General features: G+C 46.4%; 1 protein-coding gene across 1 annotated transcript in view; it reads right to left on the bottom strand.

Moving 5' to 3' along the window:
* Nucleotides 1-20,087, bottom strand: part of LOC111237131 (MAM domain-containing glycosylphosphatidylinositol anchor protein 2-like) — a 58,616-nt gene extending 38,529 nt beyond the window's left edge. The window contains exons 1-4 of the mRNA XM_022766107.1: nt 19,848-20,087; nt 18,420-18,426; nt 6,425-6,564; nt 1,688-1,862 (exon numbers count right to left, since the gene is read on the bottom strand). Of these exons, the coding sequence (XP_022621828.1) occupies nt 1,688-1,862; nt 6,425-6,564; nt 18,420-18,426; nt 19,848-20,087 (562 nt within the window). The remainder of the gene's footprint in view (nt 1-1,687; nt 1,863-6,424; nt 6,565-18,419; nt 18,427-19,847) is intronic.
* Between the last annotated feature and the right edge of the window lie 517 nt (nt 20,088-20,604).

Raw genomic sequence — 20,604 nt, 5'->3', positions numbered from 1 at the left:
GAAGCTGACGTCTCCTCAGAGAGAAACATCCCTTCTCATGTTTGCTGTGACAGATCTTCAGCCAGCAGCGCTCCGGGGGAGAAACACCGCCGCCGCAGGAAAACAGCTCCGCACTTGGTTTCCACACATGTAGGTCGACAACAATCAGCAACGAGTCGCACAAATAACAACACAAAGCGTTTGTCACACGTGAGGAGGAGACATGTAGGTCAGCGGGAGGTTTTAATACCATCAGCTGACTGAAAACAGCAGCAGGAAGTCAGTGACTGCTCTTTAATCCAACAGACCTGAGGCCTCAGTCATCAACCATCTCACAATCGAAAAACCAGTTAAAGAAACAGTCATTATGCTAAGCTAAGCTAACCAGCTGCTGGCTGTAGCTTCATATTTACTGTGCACACATGAGACTCTCAGCAGGAGGAAGAGGATTAACCTGAATGAAGTAAACACACAGAGGCAGTCTGCAGCTTGTTTTGATTTGTTCCTGCCAGAAAAAGTTTTTCTGCCAAAAAGAACCAGGACGCCGCGCGGCTCCTCAGTCCTGCAGGGACGCCATGTGCTCTCATTTACATCCTGCAAAGCCTCAATCACAGAGATGATTCAGTTTGGTCCAAGACAATCGTTTATCAGCTGATCGTCATCGAGTGTTTCTAACCACGCCGTCTCCTGCAGCTCCAGACAGGTCAGGGTCAAAGTTCACAGAGATGTGTCAGACTCATCTGTTGTGTCGGTCCGTAGATCGGTCTGATGTCGGACTGTTTGACTCATTTTAAGACAAAGACATTAGACACCTTACTCCCAGACTAACTCAGGTCCATTGTTACCATGGTAACAGTCAATGACACCTGCATCCAACAACAAAAACCAGGAAAACACGGCTCATGATTTGTGACATTGTTATGGAGCGATCAAAGAGAATCATTCGGTTGGCAGATAGCCCCGCCCCCCTGAGTCTCATGCCTCTTAACCTTTAGAGGTCAAGAGGCATTTTCCCGCTTTCTACATTATTTCTGAAGTTCACATTTTAAAGGCATCTTGCATATAAAATAATACCCAAGTGCTTTATGTCACAGTTCTCAGAACAATCTCAGCTTTCTGTCATGAGGCGCCTTTTTGTCGTAGAGCAAACAGATCGTTTGGCCCAAATGCTGAAAAGTTGAAACCTGGATTTTGAAATTCTTCAAATCTCTTGAAAACAAACCTTCACTGATTGTTTTGTTGCTTGAAATGGATTTACCAAAGTCTGTAGGGTCATAAAAATAGAGCAACATGTGAGTAAAATAGTAGGTAAATGCCTAAAATGAAATTAATAATTGTCGTCTTGTCACTCGACCAAATCTCAGAGGCGATGGGTAATGTTTGATCTCGCAAGAATATACGAGGGAAAGTGGAGAGTCGACAGACAACAACATTCAAACCATATTTCCACGCTGCATTATCGCAAAGATATTAATAGAAACGTCCATCGACCTCAAAAAGAAGTTTTTCCTCTCCACGGTCACTAAGTGCAGCTCCTGGTGGAAACTGACTCTTTAAGACGTTACGTGTCTTTGTGGCGTTTCCTGCGTCATCGACCCCCGTGTTTTTTAACATCGTCATATTTGTGTTTTGAGATTGTGTGAATGTGTAAATGAAAGATCGTTACACACACTGAGGTCTGACCATGATACAGAGAGTGTGTTCTCACAGTAGACGTCGACTCGTATGGAGCGGATGGCCGGAGACCCCAGGCCGTTCTCAGCCTTGCAGTAGTAGCGCCCCCCCTGGTGGCGGCTGATGGTTTTTATCCTCAGAGTCTCGTTGTGCAGAGAGGAGTCGCCCTGACGGTCCGAGGCTCCGCCCGCCGTCTTAGTCCAACGAATCTGGGGAGGTGGGAGGGGTGGGGGAGGAGGGGACATCGTAAACATTATATAGATTCCTGTCTGAGTCTGATACACATCTTATATGTTACACAAGTTAAACATGATGACAGATGTTGTACACTCACCACAGCTGTATGTGGTTATATTAGTAACCACTGGACTGGTCTGAGCGGGAGAGGATTTTGATTTTAATCCAGAAATTAGACAGAAAATCCTCCAGATGTTACAGACAGTTACAGATGTTAGATAGTTACAGATGTTACAGACTGTTACAGACAGTTACAGATGTTACAGACCGTTACAGATGTTACAGACAGTGACAGATGTTAGATAGTTACAGATGTTACAGACAGTTACAGATGTTACAGACAATTACAGATGTTACAGACCGTTACAGATGTTACAGACAGTGACAGATGTTACAGACCGTTACAGATGTTACAGACCGTTACAGATGTTACAGACAATGACAGATGTTACAGACAGTGACAGATGTTAGATAGTTACAGATGTTACAGACAGTTACAGATGTTACAGACAATGACAGATGTTACAGACAGACAGTTACAGATGTTGTTACAGAGTTAAACCCGTTTTAAACCTTAAACCTGCACTGACTGATGGTGTAACTGTGACACATCAACACGCTGACAAACAGCTGTTTATCTCCACATCCAGCTGTTACAGATGAACGTCATGACTCTGCTGCTGTGGAGGACAGAGGCTCTTCACAGATGTTTCTCTAAGAACATCTGGATGAGAGAGAACCACAGCAGTAAAGCTGTGACCATGAGACCAAAGCAGCTTCTCCTGGTGGCTGATGGGACTGTGAGTTTTTCTCTGCTGTTGGAGCAGGTGGTGCCTGGCTCAGAGGCACTGTGGCAGAAATAATGAGTGTAACTAAGTGGAGTCTTTAGATGGAAACTGAACTGATGCCAGACTGTATTAGCAGATTAACTCCACTGTGTGTGTGTGTGTGTGTGTGTGTGTGTGTGTGTGTGTGTGTGTGTGTGTGTGTGTGTTCCGCCTCTCAGACAGATTTGTCCTCATTCAGCATCTGTTGGTCAGTTTTCCATCCGTCCCTTCCAGCTGCTCCGTCCATTCCTCTCCTCCACCACCATCTTCATCATCATCATCATCATCATCATCATCATCATCATCATCATCATCATCATCACCTGACCTCTGTCATCAGAGTCGTCTTCTTGTCTTCTGCCCGCCCCCCTGCACACTGGGCATCCGGTGTAAACAGGAAGCAGATTTTAACCCCCTTTTTGTTATTGTTGTAACCATGGCAACCTCTAATCTCAAGGAGGTAGCCTACTTGTTTGAACCAAAAAATCTTTTCTTGGACCTAACCAGACCATGACCGTTCCATAAACTTAACTGCATTACTGTAACCATGGCAACGAAGGTCCGGTACGCCGCTGTTGGTACACTCTGCGTGTTTATTACTGTAACCATGACAACCAAGGTCCAATATGCCTGCTGCCATAAGGAGAGGATCCTACGAGTCGTATCAGAGGGAACAAACAGGTTCAGGTCGGACTCAATGAAAAGGATGAACTTTTATAGATAAGACTAAGTCCAGCTCACATGGACTGAGAAGACGCCGTGGACTCACAGAGACCAGGACCAGACACCAGGACCAGATACCAGGACCAGATACCAGGACCAGATACCAGGGCCAGACACCAGGACCAGATACCAGCACTAGATACCAGCAGAGACACAAGGACTAGACCAGGACAGAAGAAAACCGGGCTCTGTCCACAGATTGTGATAATTCCCATGGGTTTGCGTTAACGTGATGATGTCATCTTGGCATTACATCTTCACTAATAATCAATAATCAGCTGTGAGACCAAGTGAGACTCTCTCCACACCTCTCTTTACTTCCCCTCTCTCTCTCTCTCTCTCTCTCTCTCTGCTGTCAGTCTGTTCAAGCTATAAATAGAGCAGCTACTGGCACGCAGTCTGAACACACACACACACACACACACACACACACTGTAAAACACACTTGTTTTTTTTCCTCTCTGCGTCACTGCAGAGCTCAGCTTCCTCTGCATGTTTCTTTCATCCCTCTCTTCTTCTTCTTCTTCACCTTAAACATTAAATCATCAGACTGAAATCATGATTTCATGATGATTTGTATTTTACAGTTGAACAGTCACTGTAGTCGACCAGTTAACACGAGGCTGCAACTAACGATCATTCTCATTATTGATTAATATGCCTATTAATTTCTCCATTAATCAATCACTGTGTGTGTGCGTGTGTGTGTGTGTGTGTGTGTGTGTGTGTGTGTCTGTAGTTAATTGACAGTAAATGAAGATGCAGTCTGCAGCAGCAGAGGTTTTAATGAGCTTTTATTGTGACATCACAGCTGGGAGAGAAACAACATGAAGCCCCCGACGCTTTAAATCCTTTAACAAGCAACTATCTGGATTAAAGATTGAGGTTGTTGCATTTTGTCCCACTTTATACCAACACAGTGAAGAACAGGCTGTTTACTGTCACTGAGTCTCTGAAGGACACACACACACACACACACACTGAACAGACTGAACATTTACAACAAGCCAGTGAGGCACAATCACAGCTGAGACAAAGACCTGGACGTGATGATGTAACTGTGACATCAGCAGGATCTGCAGAAGAACCTCCACTGCTCTAAACCACAGACTGTAGATAAAGATGGACGTCGCCTCTGTGACGTCACCCACAGGTTTCTGAAGCTCAGAGTGAGCTGCTTCACCATCGCTCTCTTGGCAGTGCCCGACTCCGCCCCCTAACTCCCAGCTAATCCAAATATGGGCAAAGAGGAGGGGGCGTGTGTGGAGCTGAGAGTCAAGCATTCGCTCACCTCAATTCTCCACAACTTTAAGCCTTAATAAAATGTAAACAGCAAAATATTACTAATGATAAATTATCAAAGAGTCCTGGAGAGTCCACCTGGGGGAGGCGGGTTCCTCTGGTCCTGATCACACAAACCAGAGCCAGTGTGGACGGGACGAGGGACAACACCTGAACTCATCAGCTTCACAGGACGTCCAGGTGTTTGTGTTCAGGTTTAATTAACGTTAACGACGACTTGAAGACAAGAAGAAGAGCTGCGTTCACAACACCTCTCACTCTCCTTCGTACGTCTGACTTCTCTTTCACCATCCTCATCTTCCTGCCTCTCTTCTTCCTCACTCAGAGTAAATCTCTCTCTCTCTTCATTCACAGACAGCAGCAGCGTCTCGTCCTCCAGGGTTTCCTCTTCTTCTTCTTCATTTATGAAACACAAAGGCGTCGCAGCAGCTCGTCTCAGCAGGAGCTCTGGCACTTGCAGCACGCCGCTGGGGATGATGGGAGGGGAGGGGGGAGTTTATTACTGTGTGCTCTGCAGAGTCAATACGGGCGGTGTGTGTGTGTGTGTGTGTGTGTGTGTGTGTGTGTGTGTGTGTGTGTGTGTGTGTAAGAGAGGTTTCTTCTTTCATTCATTCATCCTGTGTTCTGTGATGAACTCAGGTCTCTGAACTGGTTTCTCTCTCACTGTAAACCAGTGAGTTAAGGACCAGTTCTCTATCAGCCCAGGTTCAGGTTCAGGTTCAGGTTCAGGTTCAGGTTCAGGTTCAGGTCCAGGTCCAGGTCCAGGTTCAGGTTCAGGTCCAGGTCCAGGTCCAGGTCCAGGTCCAGGTGTTTAGCCCTGATTCAGATTCAGGACTCTGTGAACCCACCGTCTCTGTGAAACCGCCACATCCTGAACATGATCAGACATCACTGAGTCCGAGACGCTCAGGAGAACGAGTTAACTTTGATTCCCGTGAGAACAGACTCATCGCGATGTCATCGTACGTGAGGAGGCGGTGAGGCTGTGTGGTCTCGACTCTGGTGGTGATGGGAAGAAGAGAAGGCTGGAGATGCCACGAGTGAATCTTCACAGGAGCTGATGACCAACGGCGGCGGCAGACCCGGACTACGAATCGCCTGAGGAACAGGAAACCTTCATTTCTCCGTCTTTTCAGCTTCTTCTTCTCTCTTCCATTTACGGTTTGTGAATGTGGGAGACAGCGTCCGGAATAAGTCTCGTGAATCCACAAAGTTTAAGATGTAGAAAAATTTAATTATTAGATTGTTTTAACCGTGAAACACCGAAGGTCCCAGTTCACAGATCATCTCAACGGACTGATCAGTTTAACTGGAGGAAGTGACAGTGACAGGAAGTGAAGACGTCTCACTCTGCTGGGAAATACAGAAACTGTCTGACTGTGCAGTTACAGAGTGGAGCCTCTTCCCTCACAGAAGATCTTTGATTGAGTTCAGACAACACGTCAGTAACAGGTGATCCGGTCTCTGACATCACAGCCACCTCACTGATTGGTCGGCTGTGTGGAGGTGGGGAAGTAGGCGGGGTTTGAACTTCTCAGCTTTGTTTTTTTTTTACTGTTTTTTTACTAATTTTTCATGTACACAGCTGACTACACTGTGGATGCCCCCTCCCCCACCCTATCACCATCATCATCATCATCATCATCATCATCATCATCATCATCATCATCAGGTGTGGTTACCTGTGGGCGGGGGTGTCCCGTCACCAGACACTGCAGCTCCAGGGTCTCTCCCTCTCTGATGGTGTACACTCTCTCAGTGTAGCGCTCCTCCTCCACGTTACAGGCCTGACCTGAGTGCACGATCCGCACTGTAGGGGGCGCTGTGGGCGACAACACACACACACACACACACACACACACACACACACACACACACAGGGATAACAGGTGAGAGTGTGTCGGACAGATAGGAAGAAGCTTCAACACACAGGAAACTCAAACCGGCAGCAGAAGCAGAAGGTGACACTTTAATTTCACTCGTACAATGACGATAGAATCACCTCCTCCACTCAGACTAGCTCCAGGTTCCAGCCCCGATTATCCAGAGTCCAATCAAATATTAAGCATTTATGTGAAATCATGATTTCTGTGCCTCGAGTTATTATGATGTCACCGTGACCTTGACCTCTGACCTTTGTCCACCAAAATGTAATCAGTTCATCCTTGTGTTTGAATGTTTGAGGCGTTACTGAGACATCGTGTCCACGAGAATGAGACGTCGACCTGAAAACAACATGGCCGCCGCTCTGACTGCCGCCCGTTAAATGTTCTAAAAATCAGGTTTGAGAGTGAGACGCACGACAACGACACAAAACAACGATAAAGAGATGAAAGGACCTCGCTCAGTCTGATGGCCGATACAGGAAGGGTGGGGCCCTTCTACCTGTCTACCTTAGGCCCCGCCCACTGAACTCAGTGACTGTAACAGCATCGTCTCTTTAAAGACTGAAACTTTTCCCCTCTCATGATTTAAACTGCTTAAACTGATTCTCGTCTTTCCACAAAACAAACTTTAAACGTGCTGCTCCTCTGATCCTCCCACTCGCCGCCGCCGCCGCCGCCGTGACACACAAGTGTTTCCTGACAGAGACTGTGTCTTTACCTGCAGCTGTCAGACTCAAACAGCTCTGTGAGTCTCAGCGAGCTGAGTGGGCTGTTACGGAGCCTGCAGGATGTTCTCTACCTGTTGTCATGGGAACCACGCGGCAAGATGGCAGCGTGGCGTTTGAGTCCCTGAAAACTGCAGTAAAGAACAGCGTCTTCTTGGAGCTGGATCATGAGGACATCAGCTGGTCCTGAACTATAGTGTGGTGGTACATACAGTGGCTTCTAAAGGGGCGGGGCCACGCCTCAGGTGCTACAGCAGGTTGGCGGTTTGATCCCCGGACCCCCCGAACCAAGGTCACATCAGGAACATCGTCAGGTGTAAAACCTGTTTTATCAAGTACGCTGATGGTGATCTGCTGCAGCGTCAACGACGACAACAACATAATTTAAAAACTCTAAATGAAAAAAAATTCAAATTAAAACTAATAAAAAATTTTAAAAAATGAATTTAAATTTGAACAATTAAATTGCAAATTTCTAAAATTCAAAGCTGAGTGAAGGAGAACGGCTGATAAAACAACGACATCACGTCTTTTACAAACTTTTTGCAGCTGAAGTTTCAAACACAACAGGAAGTGGATCCACATCAGTCACTTCAGTTTCACTGATTCTCCTACCTGCAGGTCCAGGTGATGTGTGACGGTCCACCTGGACCTGCAGGTCAGACCTGAGGACTCTGGAGAACAGTCTGACGAGGCTCCGCTAATTAAAGCTGTGAGATCTTAACGAGCTGCAGAGGGAAATGAATCCTGAACTGACAGGAGGAGCAGACTGGACCACTAACCCTGATCCAGATCCAGCCGCAGGTCTGCAGGTGTGAGAGAGGAGAAGAGAAGAGAGGAGAGGAGAGGAGAGGAGAGGAGAGGAGAGGAGAGGAGAGGAGAGGAGAGGAGAGGAGGAGGAGAGGAGGAGGAGGAAGAGGAGGAGGAGGAGAAGAGAGGAGGAGAGGAGGAGGAGGAAGAGGAGGAGGAGAGAGGAAGAGGAGAAGGAGGAGGAGAGAGGAAGAGGAGGAGGAGGAGAAGAGAGGAGGAGAGGAGGAGGAGGGAGAGGAGGAGGAGAGAGGAAGAGGAGGAGGAGGAGAGGAGAGGAGGAGGAGAGGAGGAGGAGAAGAGAGGAGGAGAGGAGGAGGAGGGAGAGGAGGAGGAGAGAGGAAGAGGAGGAGGAGGAGAGGAGAGGAGGAGGAGAGGAGGAGGAGAAGAGAGGAGGAGAGGAGGAGGAGGGAGAGGAGGAGGAGAGAGGAAGAGGAGGAGGAGGAGAGGAGAGGAGGAGGAGAGGAGGAGGAAGAGGAGGAGAAGAGAGGAAGAGGAGGAGAACAGAGGAGGAGGAGGAGGAGGAGGAGGAGGAGAGGAGAGGAGGTGTGGATGATCTGGTTGTCCTACTTTTTCTCACTTTTTTTATTTTTAGATTCTGGATGGTTTTTTCTCTCTGTCCTCCGATGACTCTGCGAATGTTTCCTGCTGATGTCATCACACACACACACACACACACACACACACACACACACACACACACACACACACACACACACACACACACACACAGGAACGTTTCAGTAGAACCAGAACAAGAGAGGCTCAGAGGAACTGCAGAACTGTTCAATCAAAGAAGAACCAACCAGACAGAACGAGTGTGAATAGAACTGAACCACCGGAGAGTTGAGACGTAACCATGGAAACACAGAGTACAACCAGAACCACAAGAAACCAGAGAAGAGTTCATCTAGAACCATAAAGAAACAAGCTCAAGTAGAACCAGAATAGATCCAGACCTGAACCCACCGATGATGATAATGATGATGATGATGATGATGATGATGATGATGAGGATGATGAGGATGATGATGATGATGATGATGATGATGAGGATGATGATTGTGATGATGATGATGATGATGATGGTGATGAGGATGAGGATGATGATGATGATGATGATGATGATGATGAGGATGATGAGGATGATGATGATGATGATGATGATGATGAGGATGATGATTGTGATGATGATGATGATGATGATGGTGATGAGGATGAGGATGATGAGGATGATGATGATGATGATGATGAGGATGATGATGATGATGAGGATGATGATGATGGTGATGAGGATGAGGATGATGGTGATGATGAGGATGATGATGATGATGATGATGAGGATGATGATGATGATGAGGATGATGATGATGATGATGATGATGAGGATGGTGATGAGGATGAGGATGAGGATGATGATGGTGATGATGATGATGATGATGGTGATGAGGATGAGGATGATGAGGATGATGATGATGATGATGATGATGATGATGATGAGGATGATGATGGTGATGATGATGATGATGATGATGATGGTGATGGTGATGATGATGATGATGATGATGATGGTGATGGTGATGGTTTGACTCCTGTTTGTCCTGGTCTGTTTCTCTGGACTTCAGCAGTTCAACACAAACACATAATATAATATAATGAATGTTTAACAGACATGAAAGAGACGAGGTGTGACAGCTGGTTACAACTGAACTGATAAAAAGGCAAAAATGCCCAAAACAATAACTTCAAAAAAAATCAGTGACTCACGGTCGCTCTTCAGGACACGTGACGTCTCTGAGCAGCTGGAAACTCTGACTGCTTACCTTTGTTTCTTTAATAACTTATGAACCAGAGGTTTTTACCAGCAGCTGAATTATTCACAGAGGTTTCCTCCTCTCCACAACAAACAGACCAGGGGATTAAAACTGGTAGAAACACTGAATAAAACAGTTTCACTTTAACAATCAGCGACGCTCCTCAGTGACACAGGACAGGACGTCTCCAGCAGCTGGAGCTGAGCTGTCGAGCGTTTCCTCGGCTTGTTTCTCTGAGATCTTCAGATCCAGACGTCCGACACTAAAATCATCTGCTTCAAATAACGAGCTGAAAACCACAGAGGTGTAAAAAGTGTCTGTGGCTTAAATCTGATGACAATATGATGTCATCAACAGGCGACCAATGAAACGTCACGATTAAAATCACACATTTCTCTGGTTTGAGAATTGATAGAAACATTTGTGATGATGTACGAACTCAACAACATATAAAACGCAAGTCTAGATGTTTTTAATCGTTTTAATGTGGAAAAGTTACAGATTAAAACTTTAAAATCTGATTCCTTCACTGTGAAAAAAACAGTCACTTCTTCATCTGTATTCTCCTCCGTCCCTCCATCCTCTCATCCTGTTCTGGCTGAGGTATTTTCCATTTCCCCTCTAAAACCAGGTATTAGCCTAATCCCCGCGCTCTCTGCAGCGCCACAAACCGTTCACGTCCTAATAAGTGATGAATCCGGCCCGGAGCTGGCACAGCAGCTGATCCCTGCAGTACAAGCTGCAGCATACAAAACACAAGAAAACACACAACACCTCCTAAACTCAGGAATTACACTCCCCCCTCTGCGTCTTTAAAATCACTCCTACACCAGGAATTAGATCAAATCCAATCCTCTGGGATAAACTGCGGGTGAGAGCGTCGCTCCGTTTAAACATCTTCACTGTTTAAACTCCACATCAGCTGAAGTTTAATCACAGAAAACAACAAACCAAAAGTTTCATCATGAGACTGAAACGTCCACAACAGTTTAAATGTTCAAACACTGACACAGGAAGCTGTTTGTGGTTTCTTTACAGCAGGAAAACAAACATCCGGCCCTTCATCTAGAATATGTGGCCCCTGACACAAGCTGCAGCTTTCAGGTTTTTGTTTCCATTAAAATGTTTAAACCTTTTTTTTTGTTGTTGCCACCAAACCACCGAATGTTCATGAGTGAGTGAGTGAGTGAGTGAGTGAGTGAGTGAGTGAGTGATGAAGTTACACCATTGGCCGTTGCTCATTCATGATTTGCTGCAAACCGTTTCTACATCCCCAGGGGGAGTTAACTGCAGATCCACAACAGTTTTCAACTACTGTACTTCCTAAAATAGTGGGCGGGGCGTTTGTTTACCTCACCTGCAGCAGGTAACAGGTCTTTATTTAAAACTGTAGAACTGTTCGTAGCTGTATTTTAGACCGAAGCCTCGTCTTGATCCGCTCCCAGTCGCTGCATTACGTGTTAATACAAACTCAACACGTCCTGTAAATGTTTCAAATTAAAAGCACTCAAGCATTAGTATTAGAGTGCAGCATATTGCAGAAGCTTGTATATGGAAGCTTATTTTGCATTTTATGACTTGAGAATTATTTTCAGACGTGACCTCTGGGACAGGGCGGAGCCTCCTTGAGTGATGAGTGTGGTCCACACCAAACTAGCATGTTAGCTTCTGATTAGAATAATCGCTAATGTGCTAGCTAGTCATGTGATTCCACAGAACACACAGCAGAAGTTGTCAGTGTTTTTAACAAGCTATAGCTCATTAACACGTGGAAATGGGGGGGTCTGCAGTTCCCCTGCAAATATGATGCTCTAAGCAAAATTGTCACACAGCCACAAGCAGCAAATAAGCATCTTTATTAGAACAAAGGTGCAAGTTTGGCAAAGATACACATGATTATAATGTGAGTGATGGAGCAAAACGTGTAAAAAATGCAATGCTGAGGTCAGTGACCTCGTCTGAAATAAAACCTTGTGGTGTGAAGATTATCTGTGAAACCTTCATGCTTTAGTCATAAAATGCAGAGTTGGTTAGAGACTATTAGGTTTGGGGGGGGCGCGCACACACACACACACACACACACACACTGCCCATCTGTTCTCTCTGGTTTCTAAGTGGTTTTCTGGAGTTTTATTCTGGAGGGACATCAGAGATATCCTCAGGAAGTGATGTCACACTGAATCAGATCAACATGTGGTTCAGGTCTGACTCAGTCAGGACTAGGGGTGTAACGGTAAACGGATTTTCTGTTGATTGATTAAATATAATAAATAAAAACATAAACACTGAGAAAGCAGCAGTGTGGATGATTCAGTGTTCAGTCCTCAAAGGGAACACAGGTGTGAGAGCAGCATCAGACAGGTGAGACATCCACCTGAGTCCATGTTTGTGCTCTCACACACAGTCAGTAAACACAGCTCCAGACTCATCTGACCCGCAGCACAACAACAACAAACAACACCGAGCCCGGCGTCAGAGGTCAAACAGGCCGGGAACAGAGAGGGTGAAACCTCCTGTGGGTCAGTTTAACCTCCGCTAACGGCCTTTAATCACACCGACACAAACTCTGCTTCACCTGCCCGGACCACAAACAGCTGATCGACCAGCTGCACAGATACAAACATACTGAAGTCACAATGGAAAACAATAAGCGTCTCGTCTCGTGTCAAACTTCCTGTAGAGGGGTTTGGATCGGGCCACGAACACGTCAGTAAAACCTGGAATAAAGGAGGTGGTGTACATGAGGAGGTTTGAGCCGATGGAGGCGAGAGACGGCCAGCATCGTGACCCCGCCCACCACAGACGCCGTTATTGTTGCGTTTTACAGCAGAAAAGATCAACCTTGAACACAACCTGATCAATTTGTTCAGGCTGCATGTGAGGACGCAGCAGAGACACGGAGGGGAGAGCCGCAGTGTGTTGATGTGTGGCGATGTCGACTGTAGGAACAGGTGTGAGGCGAGGCGTGGACGGCGTGACGCGTCTGTTTCCAAACACAACGACCTCCTGCAGCGAAAATCACAGATCTGTTTCCTCCCCTTTAATGCTCTAATCTCTCCATCCCTTTAATGCAGGGAAAGGTTTAAAACTGCACACACACACACACACACACACACACACAAAAACAGTGGTTAAATCAGGCCGAGCTCCTTCTACCCTCAGAGACTCACTGCTCTACTGTACAGGCCTGAGGCTGACTGTGTGTGTGTGTGTGTGTGTGTGTGTGTGTGTGTGTGTGTGTGTTTTTGTCTCTTTGGGACCCTTTCCTACAGACACTGACCTCGTCTGGACCAGTAGACCTCATGGGACCAGAGTCTGGTCCTAATGAGGTCCTGGTTCAGTTCTTTTTAATGTTGATGAACTGTTCTGATGTGTGTGTGTGTGTGTGTGTGTGTGTGTGTGTGTGTGTGTGTGGACACACAGTGAGTCATCCTCCAGCAGAGAAGAGCTGCAGCCTCATCCAGTGTGTGTGATGTTGTGTTCATGTGTGTGTCTGTTCATACAGCAGATTCAATTCTGGATATTTCATTTGTCCCTGAAGGCAGCACACACACACACACACACACACACACACACACACACACACACACACACACACACACACACACACACACACACACAATTATTCTGTCAGTCTAAACACAAAGTGAACTGTTTCCACTGCTGCTACGTCTCTGATCACTTTATTAGGAACACCTGACTGACACTGGGCCGTCCCTCAGTCCTTCAGGTCATGGATCCACAGATGTTGAACTTTCCTCTGAGACTGAACGATTCATCTAATTTCATTTTCCAACGATAATGAAACAAGATCATGGAGGTAAAACGATTATTGTGCCGCATTCATCTCGAGCAGTTTGTCAGTTCAGAGACTTTCTATACAGTCTGGAGAGACCACGCCCTGTGGTGGGGAGACTGAAGGGGGGGGGGGCACTGATGTTCCCTGATGAAAGCAGCAGCTGCTCACACAGACACCTGCAGCTCAGACTGTCTCTGAAATAATAAGGATCATGATGTTTATGTCCGCACACAAAAAGCAAAGAGAATTCAGATTTCAGTCTTTAACCCGAGTTCACTAAAACCAGGTCAGCTGGACTGATCCCAGACCTGATCTGACCTGAGGCTCAAAAGCAAAAACCTGTAAAAACCAAAAACTACAAACCTTATTTAATCTTCAGGTGCAGAGTTCATTCGGGGATCAGAGCGGGTTCCTCTGCTTCTCATTTATTCATGTCACAGAGAAGACAGACAGACATGAAACTAAATATTAAAACCACTATCTGTCCCAGATCCAGATCTGGCTCCATCTCACACAGGTTCTGTCTCTGTCTCCTGATCTCAGGTCAGATTTAACTTCACTGTTTTATTCATGTCAAAAAGAAAGTGAAGTACATCCTCTCTCTCTCTCTCTCTCTCTCTCTCTGGGTTACATAAGCTCTCTCACTCTATTTCTGGACCGAGGATCTCTCAGAGAAGCTGCCGAGTCAGTGGGACGGCTAAGAATAACTGCAGACATCTGATTGGTTGACAGCATGCCACTCCCTCTGCATACGTAATGAGAGGGGAGACGGAGGGCTGAATGAAAACCGGCAGACAGGACTCAGAGACAACTTTATTCACTGTTCAGAGTGTGGAGGAAAAATCATCTGATTGGTTAACTGGGCCGTCACATTTAAATAAGGAACAAAGCCGATCAATCGCAGTGTTGGCGCTCTCTGATTGGTTGCAGAAATATTCTACCAGCACTCCAGGAGCTTTGAGAGTCCTTTAGGAGGTTCCAAGGGTCCGACTGGAGGTTAATGAATCCTTAAAAAAGTTCCACAGTTTCCTGAGGTCAGAGTTGAGGTTGAGTGGGAACCCAGTGAGGCTACAACACTTACTCCTCCTTGAGAGTCTTAACCTAAGGTCCTGGTGGAGGTTCCAGGGTTCTCCAGGAGGCGAGTGAAGTAAGTGATCAAGCTTTAGAGGTCATTGAGAAGTTTCCACTGGCACTAAAAAGGCCTTGTGGAGATAAAAGAAGTCCTTAAGAGAAGATTATATAGAGATCACGAGTTCTTGTGTAAAACTTGTAGGACGTTCCTTTGGGGAGGGTTCGGGGTCTGAAGTTAGGGGTTCTTGCGGAGGTTCCAGGGGTTACTGAAGTCATTGATGAAGTTTTCCTGAACCTTTAAGACCTTCTGATTGTCCATGAAAAAGTACCAGAGGTCCTTGAAGAGGTAAAAGAACATTTGAAAGGGATTAAAGAGGTCCGTGAAAAGATTCTAGGGTTCCTACAAGAGGTTCTATTGTTTCTGTGGAGGTCAAATATAAGGTTCCAGCTTTCCTTAAGGCTAGCAGAGGTCCTGGGCTCATTGAGAAGTTTATGGCAGTCGTCGAGGAGTTACCTTGAGTCGTTTTGGAAAGAGAAGGTTCCAAAGGACCTGGAGGAGGTTGTTAAAGTCACTAAGAAGGAGTTGTAAGAGGCTCTTGAAGAGATTTCAGAGGTTTTTTAGAGAGTTGCTGAGGTCATGAGGACGGTGATATAGAACATTCAAGAGGTTCTCAAGGAAGGTCTAGAGGTCCCTGAGGAGATCCTATGGGTCTGAGAGTGTTTTAGACATCTTTGAGTCCTTCAGGAGACCCTGGAGGTCCGAGGGGTGATCCTTGAGGACCTGGAGGAGGATTTTATGGGTTTTATCCAATCTTGAAAGCGATCTAGAGGAATGGGGGTTTTAGACGTTCCTTGAGGAAGGTGTAAAGATCACTAAGGAGATTCAGGGTACTTGAGGACGTCGTGCACATGCATGAGGAGGTTGTGTATGTCTCCTTGAGGAGCGTGGAGAAGAGCTTCAGGAGATCGTATACATCCTTCAGACGACAGTAGAGTTCCTTGAGAAGGGTGTAGTGTTCCTCGGGGAGGTGTTACAGGACTTTGGGGAGGATGTAGAAGTCCTTGAGTAAATTAACTGTAGCTGAATGTAAGCAGTAGAACTGTTGCTATGGTTACCTGCAGTTTAATATCGAACCATGATTAAGCTGTTGACCTGAATGGTGTCTGGGGTGATTCTGTCAGCCAATCAGAGAGCAGGATTCTCTGAGGTCATGGTATATTTAAGTGCCATGTGACCTGGAAAAGACAGATGTGTGACACGGTCTCTCATCCAGCTGTGATCGAACAGTCACGTGATCCTGAGCAGAGAAGAACTGGTTGAACTGGTCGCACTGGTTTTTATCTCCCCCACAGCAGAAACCTGGACGACCTCCAGCCTCTGCAGAAACATCAGACTGAGCGCGTGCAGCCTCCTGACCCCGATAACACACATCCTCACCTCGCTCACACTGTAATTATCACCACGCTCACTGCTGCAGCGCCGCAGACCAGAGCAGAGCAGAGCGCGCATCCTGCTGCAGCGCCACGAGTCCCACCGCCGCTCAGCCACAGAGAGGAGACGAGTCAGGACCATTCATCTCCGCTGACAGACACAGAGAGACGGCGATAGAAACAGGAGAGGTGGAGGAGGGAAGCAGCCAGGCAGAAAATTCACATTTTACAGTTTTATCAGCCGGAACGATGTGAAGAACGAAGCGTGGAAACTCTGACAGCTGGGAAGAGAGGAGGGACGGATTCACGGACAGACAGAGGAATAGATTTCTTTCTCTTCAGCTTGTTTCAGTCAGACGCAAAAAAAAGTCTCTCATTTAGCATTTCTGTCATCGGAGTTTACACTTCATCCACTGAGCAGCTGATACAACAAACAGAAACCTTCGCTAAGTTTAGCAACGATCGATCACTCTGTGAGAACGGGAAAAAACTACAACTGGCACAAAGAAACTACAACCGCAGCAGAAGTGACCACGCCAACAAAATAACCTTTAGCTTCTGTCTAATTATAAAACATCAACACGTGGAGGAAACCAAGAAGAAGAAGAAGGGATTTTATAGTTAAGGTGCTAGGTGGTGGTGATGATGATGATGATGATGATGGTGATGATGATGATGATGATGATGATGATGATGATGATGATGATGATGATGGTGATATCTCAGTAACACCTTGAAGGAACTTCTTCAAATTTGGCAAAAATATTCGCCTCAACTCAAGGATGAGCTGATTAGATTTTGGTGGCTAAAGGTCAAAGGTCAAGGTCACGGTGACCTCAGAAAACAGTTTTTAGCCATGACTCAAGACTTCACAAAGCAATTATGACAAAATTTCACACAAATGTTTTATGTCTTATGACTGTGGACAAACAGGGATGTGACCTGGAACTAGTCTGAGTGGCGGAGGGATACGACCACGAGGAGGTGAACACTACATTTCAACTTCAAAATAAGACAAAGATCGTCGGATGGAACAGGTTTTGTACTGTTACTGAAAACGAACTAATATGATTAAAACAAAGTTTAAAAAATAACCACTAAATAAATAAATTTTGCAGCTTGCCCCTGTCCAATCAGATCAGCTGAAAGCCCCTCAGGGGCGGGGCTTCAGGACTGCAGAGTCAGAGAAGCTGCTGCTTTGACTGAGTTTTCTTATTGTTTGTGTTTACTGCACTACAACATGTTTACCTCGATGACGGAGACAGACAGCCGTCTGATGACTGACAGCTGCTGCTGTGGTTACCTAGCAACAACACCAAAGAAATACAAGCTGCTCTGACTCATGGGGGGGGGGGGGCACTTTATTTTTAGTGTCCTGTGTTCTATAAAAAATCATTTCCTGGAGATAGAAGAATGATCTGGTGATTCGATGGTAATTACAGAGAACGTGTTCGAGCTGTAAACTGCAGGTTGTTGTGTGGCGGTCGACGTGATCATCACTGACATGAATCACAACTGGAGTTGTTGTAAGAGCGACCACCTGTTCCTCCACCATGTTTGCGTCCTGCGGGCTTCAGGCTGCAGCTGCTGGTGGACGGAGGCTGAAGGAGCCTGCGGAGCTCAGAGCTGACGTCTTACATAAGCACACTGTACGCTGTATTATTCCCTCCTAATCCTCACACGGGGAGAGATAAGTCTCCCCGAGGTGGGATCTCTGCTGCTGGAGACGAGCTGCTGCACGTTAACGTTTCCTCGCTCTTTGATCCGAGTCGTCCTGTAAAACCCGAACAGCTGATCCACGTCTGATCGTCCTCCTGCTCTTTGATCTCACCATCAGCAGCTCTGGGTCTTTTTAGACTGAAGAGACGGAGCAGAGACGAGGGGCGGGGTCAGACCTGCTGCGTCGCCACGCTGGTAAAGTGACGTTTATGTCGATGTTATATTTTTCTATCTTCCATCACTGAATTGTTTTTATCTGATGATTCACACTGTAACTTCAGACAAATAAATATTGTGAAGCGACCGTCTCTGGTTTCATGAGTTTAACTTCTTTTACCTTCCACAAAGACTGAGCTTCAGCTCCCCAAGAATTCAACTTCCTGGAGGATTTAGTGGAAAAGTAGCAAGTGAGACTCAACACAGACCTGGACACTGTGAGAACATAGAACATAGAACATATAGAACATACAGAACATAGAGAACGTAGAGAACGTAGAGAACGTGGCGGGGCGGCGGCTCGTCTCTCTGCCCGAGCATCATTAGGGAGATTAAATCTCATACACTCGTTATTTTCTCTGCTGCAGCTCGAATGACTAACCACGTCCTGCATGAATCACACACACACACACACACACACACACACACACACACACACACACAGTGGGTCTATATCTGTGTCAGTGTGATGAGTGAGAGGACGTAAACTTCCTGTGCCTCTGTATGAATCACAGCCAAACACACAGTCAGAGCCATAAACATGATCCATGTGACACTAACACACACACACACACACACACACACACACGCACACACGCACACACACACACACACACAGAGCACGTCAGCGTGTGTGAACACATCACGCGTCATTACAGCGGAGAAACGGCGTTCACACACCGGCGGCCATATTTATCTCTCCATCATCTCAGCTCCCAGCATGCACTGGGACAAGATGTACTTAATATTCATCCCCCTCTCCTCTCCTGTTTCCTCCTCAGTTGACTGTGATGTAATCCCGCAGTGACGTTAGATGTTGATAATTGGTTGAATGTAGGTTGTGATGTCACAGGACCAAAGTTAAACGTCAGGGCGTCTCACGCCAACATCAATCTGACGTTGTTACCTTATCAAAATCCAACATCTTCCCAATGTCTCAAGCCAACGTCGTCTGCTAAACATCTGCTCAACATCTGCTAAACATCTGCTCAACATCTGCTAAATATCGATCACTTTCATCTTCAGAACAAAGTCCCGTCCGACACAAACACTTCAACACGTCTGTGAAGCCGGAGCCACTGTCACGTCCTGAAGAAACACACCTGAACTTCCTGTCTCAACACTGATCAACTTCCTGTAACAGAGAAACGTTTCCTTGTTCATCACACAAACAGGAAGTGGAACTGCAGCTGTCACTTCTCTACCTGATTCCTGGAGAGTTTGTCTTCTTCTCTGTCTTCTTCTCCTCTTCTTCTTCTCCTCCCACAGTCAATCCAAGCAGACATGGGTTCATTTCTTCAGCTCAGTGTTCAGTGGAACAGAAAAGAGCCCGTCACAGAGATGTTCGCAGAGCAGTGACGTGTCACTCTGCCGTCTCCACCTCCAGTCCGCTCCAACCGGCAAAACAAGCGCGCCCAAACACGGTGAGAAGGAGGTCAAGAGTTCAACGTGTCGGTTCACCTGATCTGTGTTTGGAGGGATGTCTCACTCTGATCACGTTTCATATTCATCTTTCTTCTTCTTCTCTTGATGTGGTTTGTTTTAGATCCTGTCGAGGTCAGGGTCCAAATTTCCACATGTGAACTTCATATCCTGTTTCAAGAACCTGGATCAAACTTTATCCTGCACACGTGTACACAGCTGCTCCAGATGTCTGAGCCATCAGAACCAGATCTCTCTGTCCATGTAGACGTCAGATCCCCGGTCTGAACAGAACCAGGACCAGGACCAGACTCATGACCAGGACTCTGTGTCTCCGCTGCCAACTCCTCCTCCTCCTCCTCCTCCTCCTCCTCCTCTCCGTCGAGCAGCCGACTGGCAGCAAACGGGAGGTGGGCCAACAGCGCTCCCAGTAATGTGCTGCACTCCATCCTCATTACTGCACATTAACACTTATTAACACAGTAAACCCACAGCTAATGGCTTGATAAACACAGGAACACATCGGGAAGAGGGGGGAGGGGTCCGGGGGGGTGGGGGGGTAACAATGGCGGAGTGAGCGGCGTTTCCTGGTTGCGAGGAAACTCTCCACAGCTGGGAGAGAGAGAGTAATTAAGAAACAATTATAATTAATCCCAATTTCCCCGAGAAGGTAAAGTGAGAACAGGTCAAATATGGAGAGTTAATGATTTCATCAAAGTGCACATGCGCACGCACGCACGCACGCACGCACGCACGCACGCACGCACGCACACACACAGATTGTTTTCTTCTACAAAGACAAATTCACGTCATCGTGTCCATGTGACCGTTTCTTCTGCAGAACAACCTGTAAAACATTTTAAGTTCTGATTCTAAAATATGAAAATTTAAGTTTCACTTTCAGCTGAATCGACTGAATCCAACCTGGATATTTACATCGAGGCGATGACAGAAGATGAGCTGGTGTTCTAC

This window comes from Seriola dumerili, unplaced genomic scaffold (genome assembly GCF_002260705.1).
Source record: "Seriola dumerili isolate Sdu_G_001 unplaced genomic scaffold, Sdu_1.0 BDQW01000811.1, whole genome shotgun sequence".
Lineage (NCBI taxonomy): Eukaryota > Metazoa > Chordata > Actinopteri > Carangiformes > Carangidae > Seriola > Seriola dumerili.
This window is presented reverse-complemented; position numbering and strand designations above follow the sequence as displayed.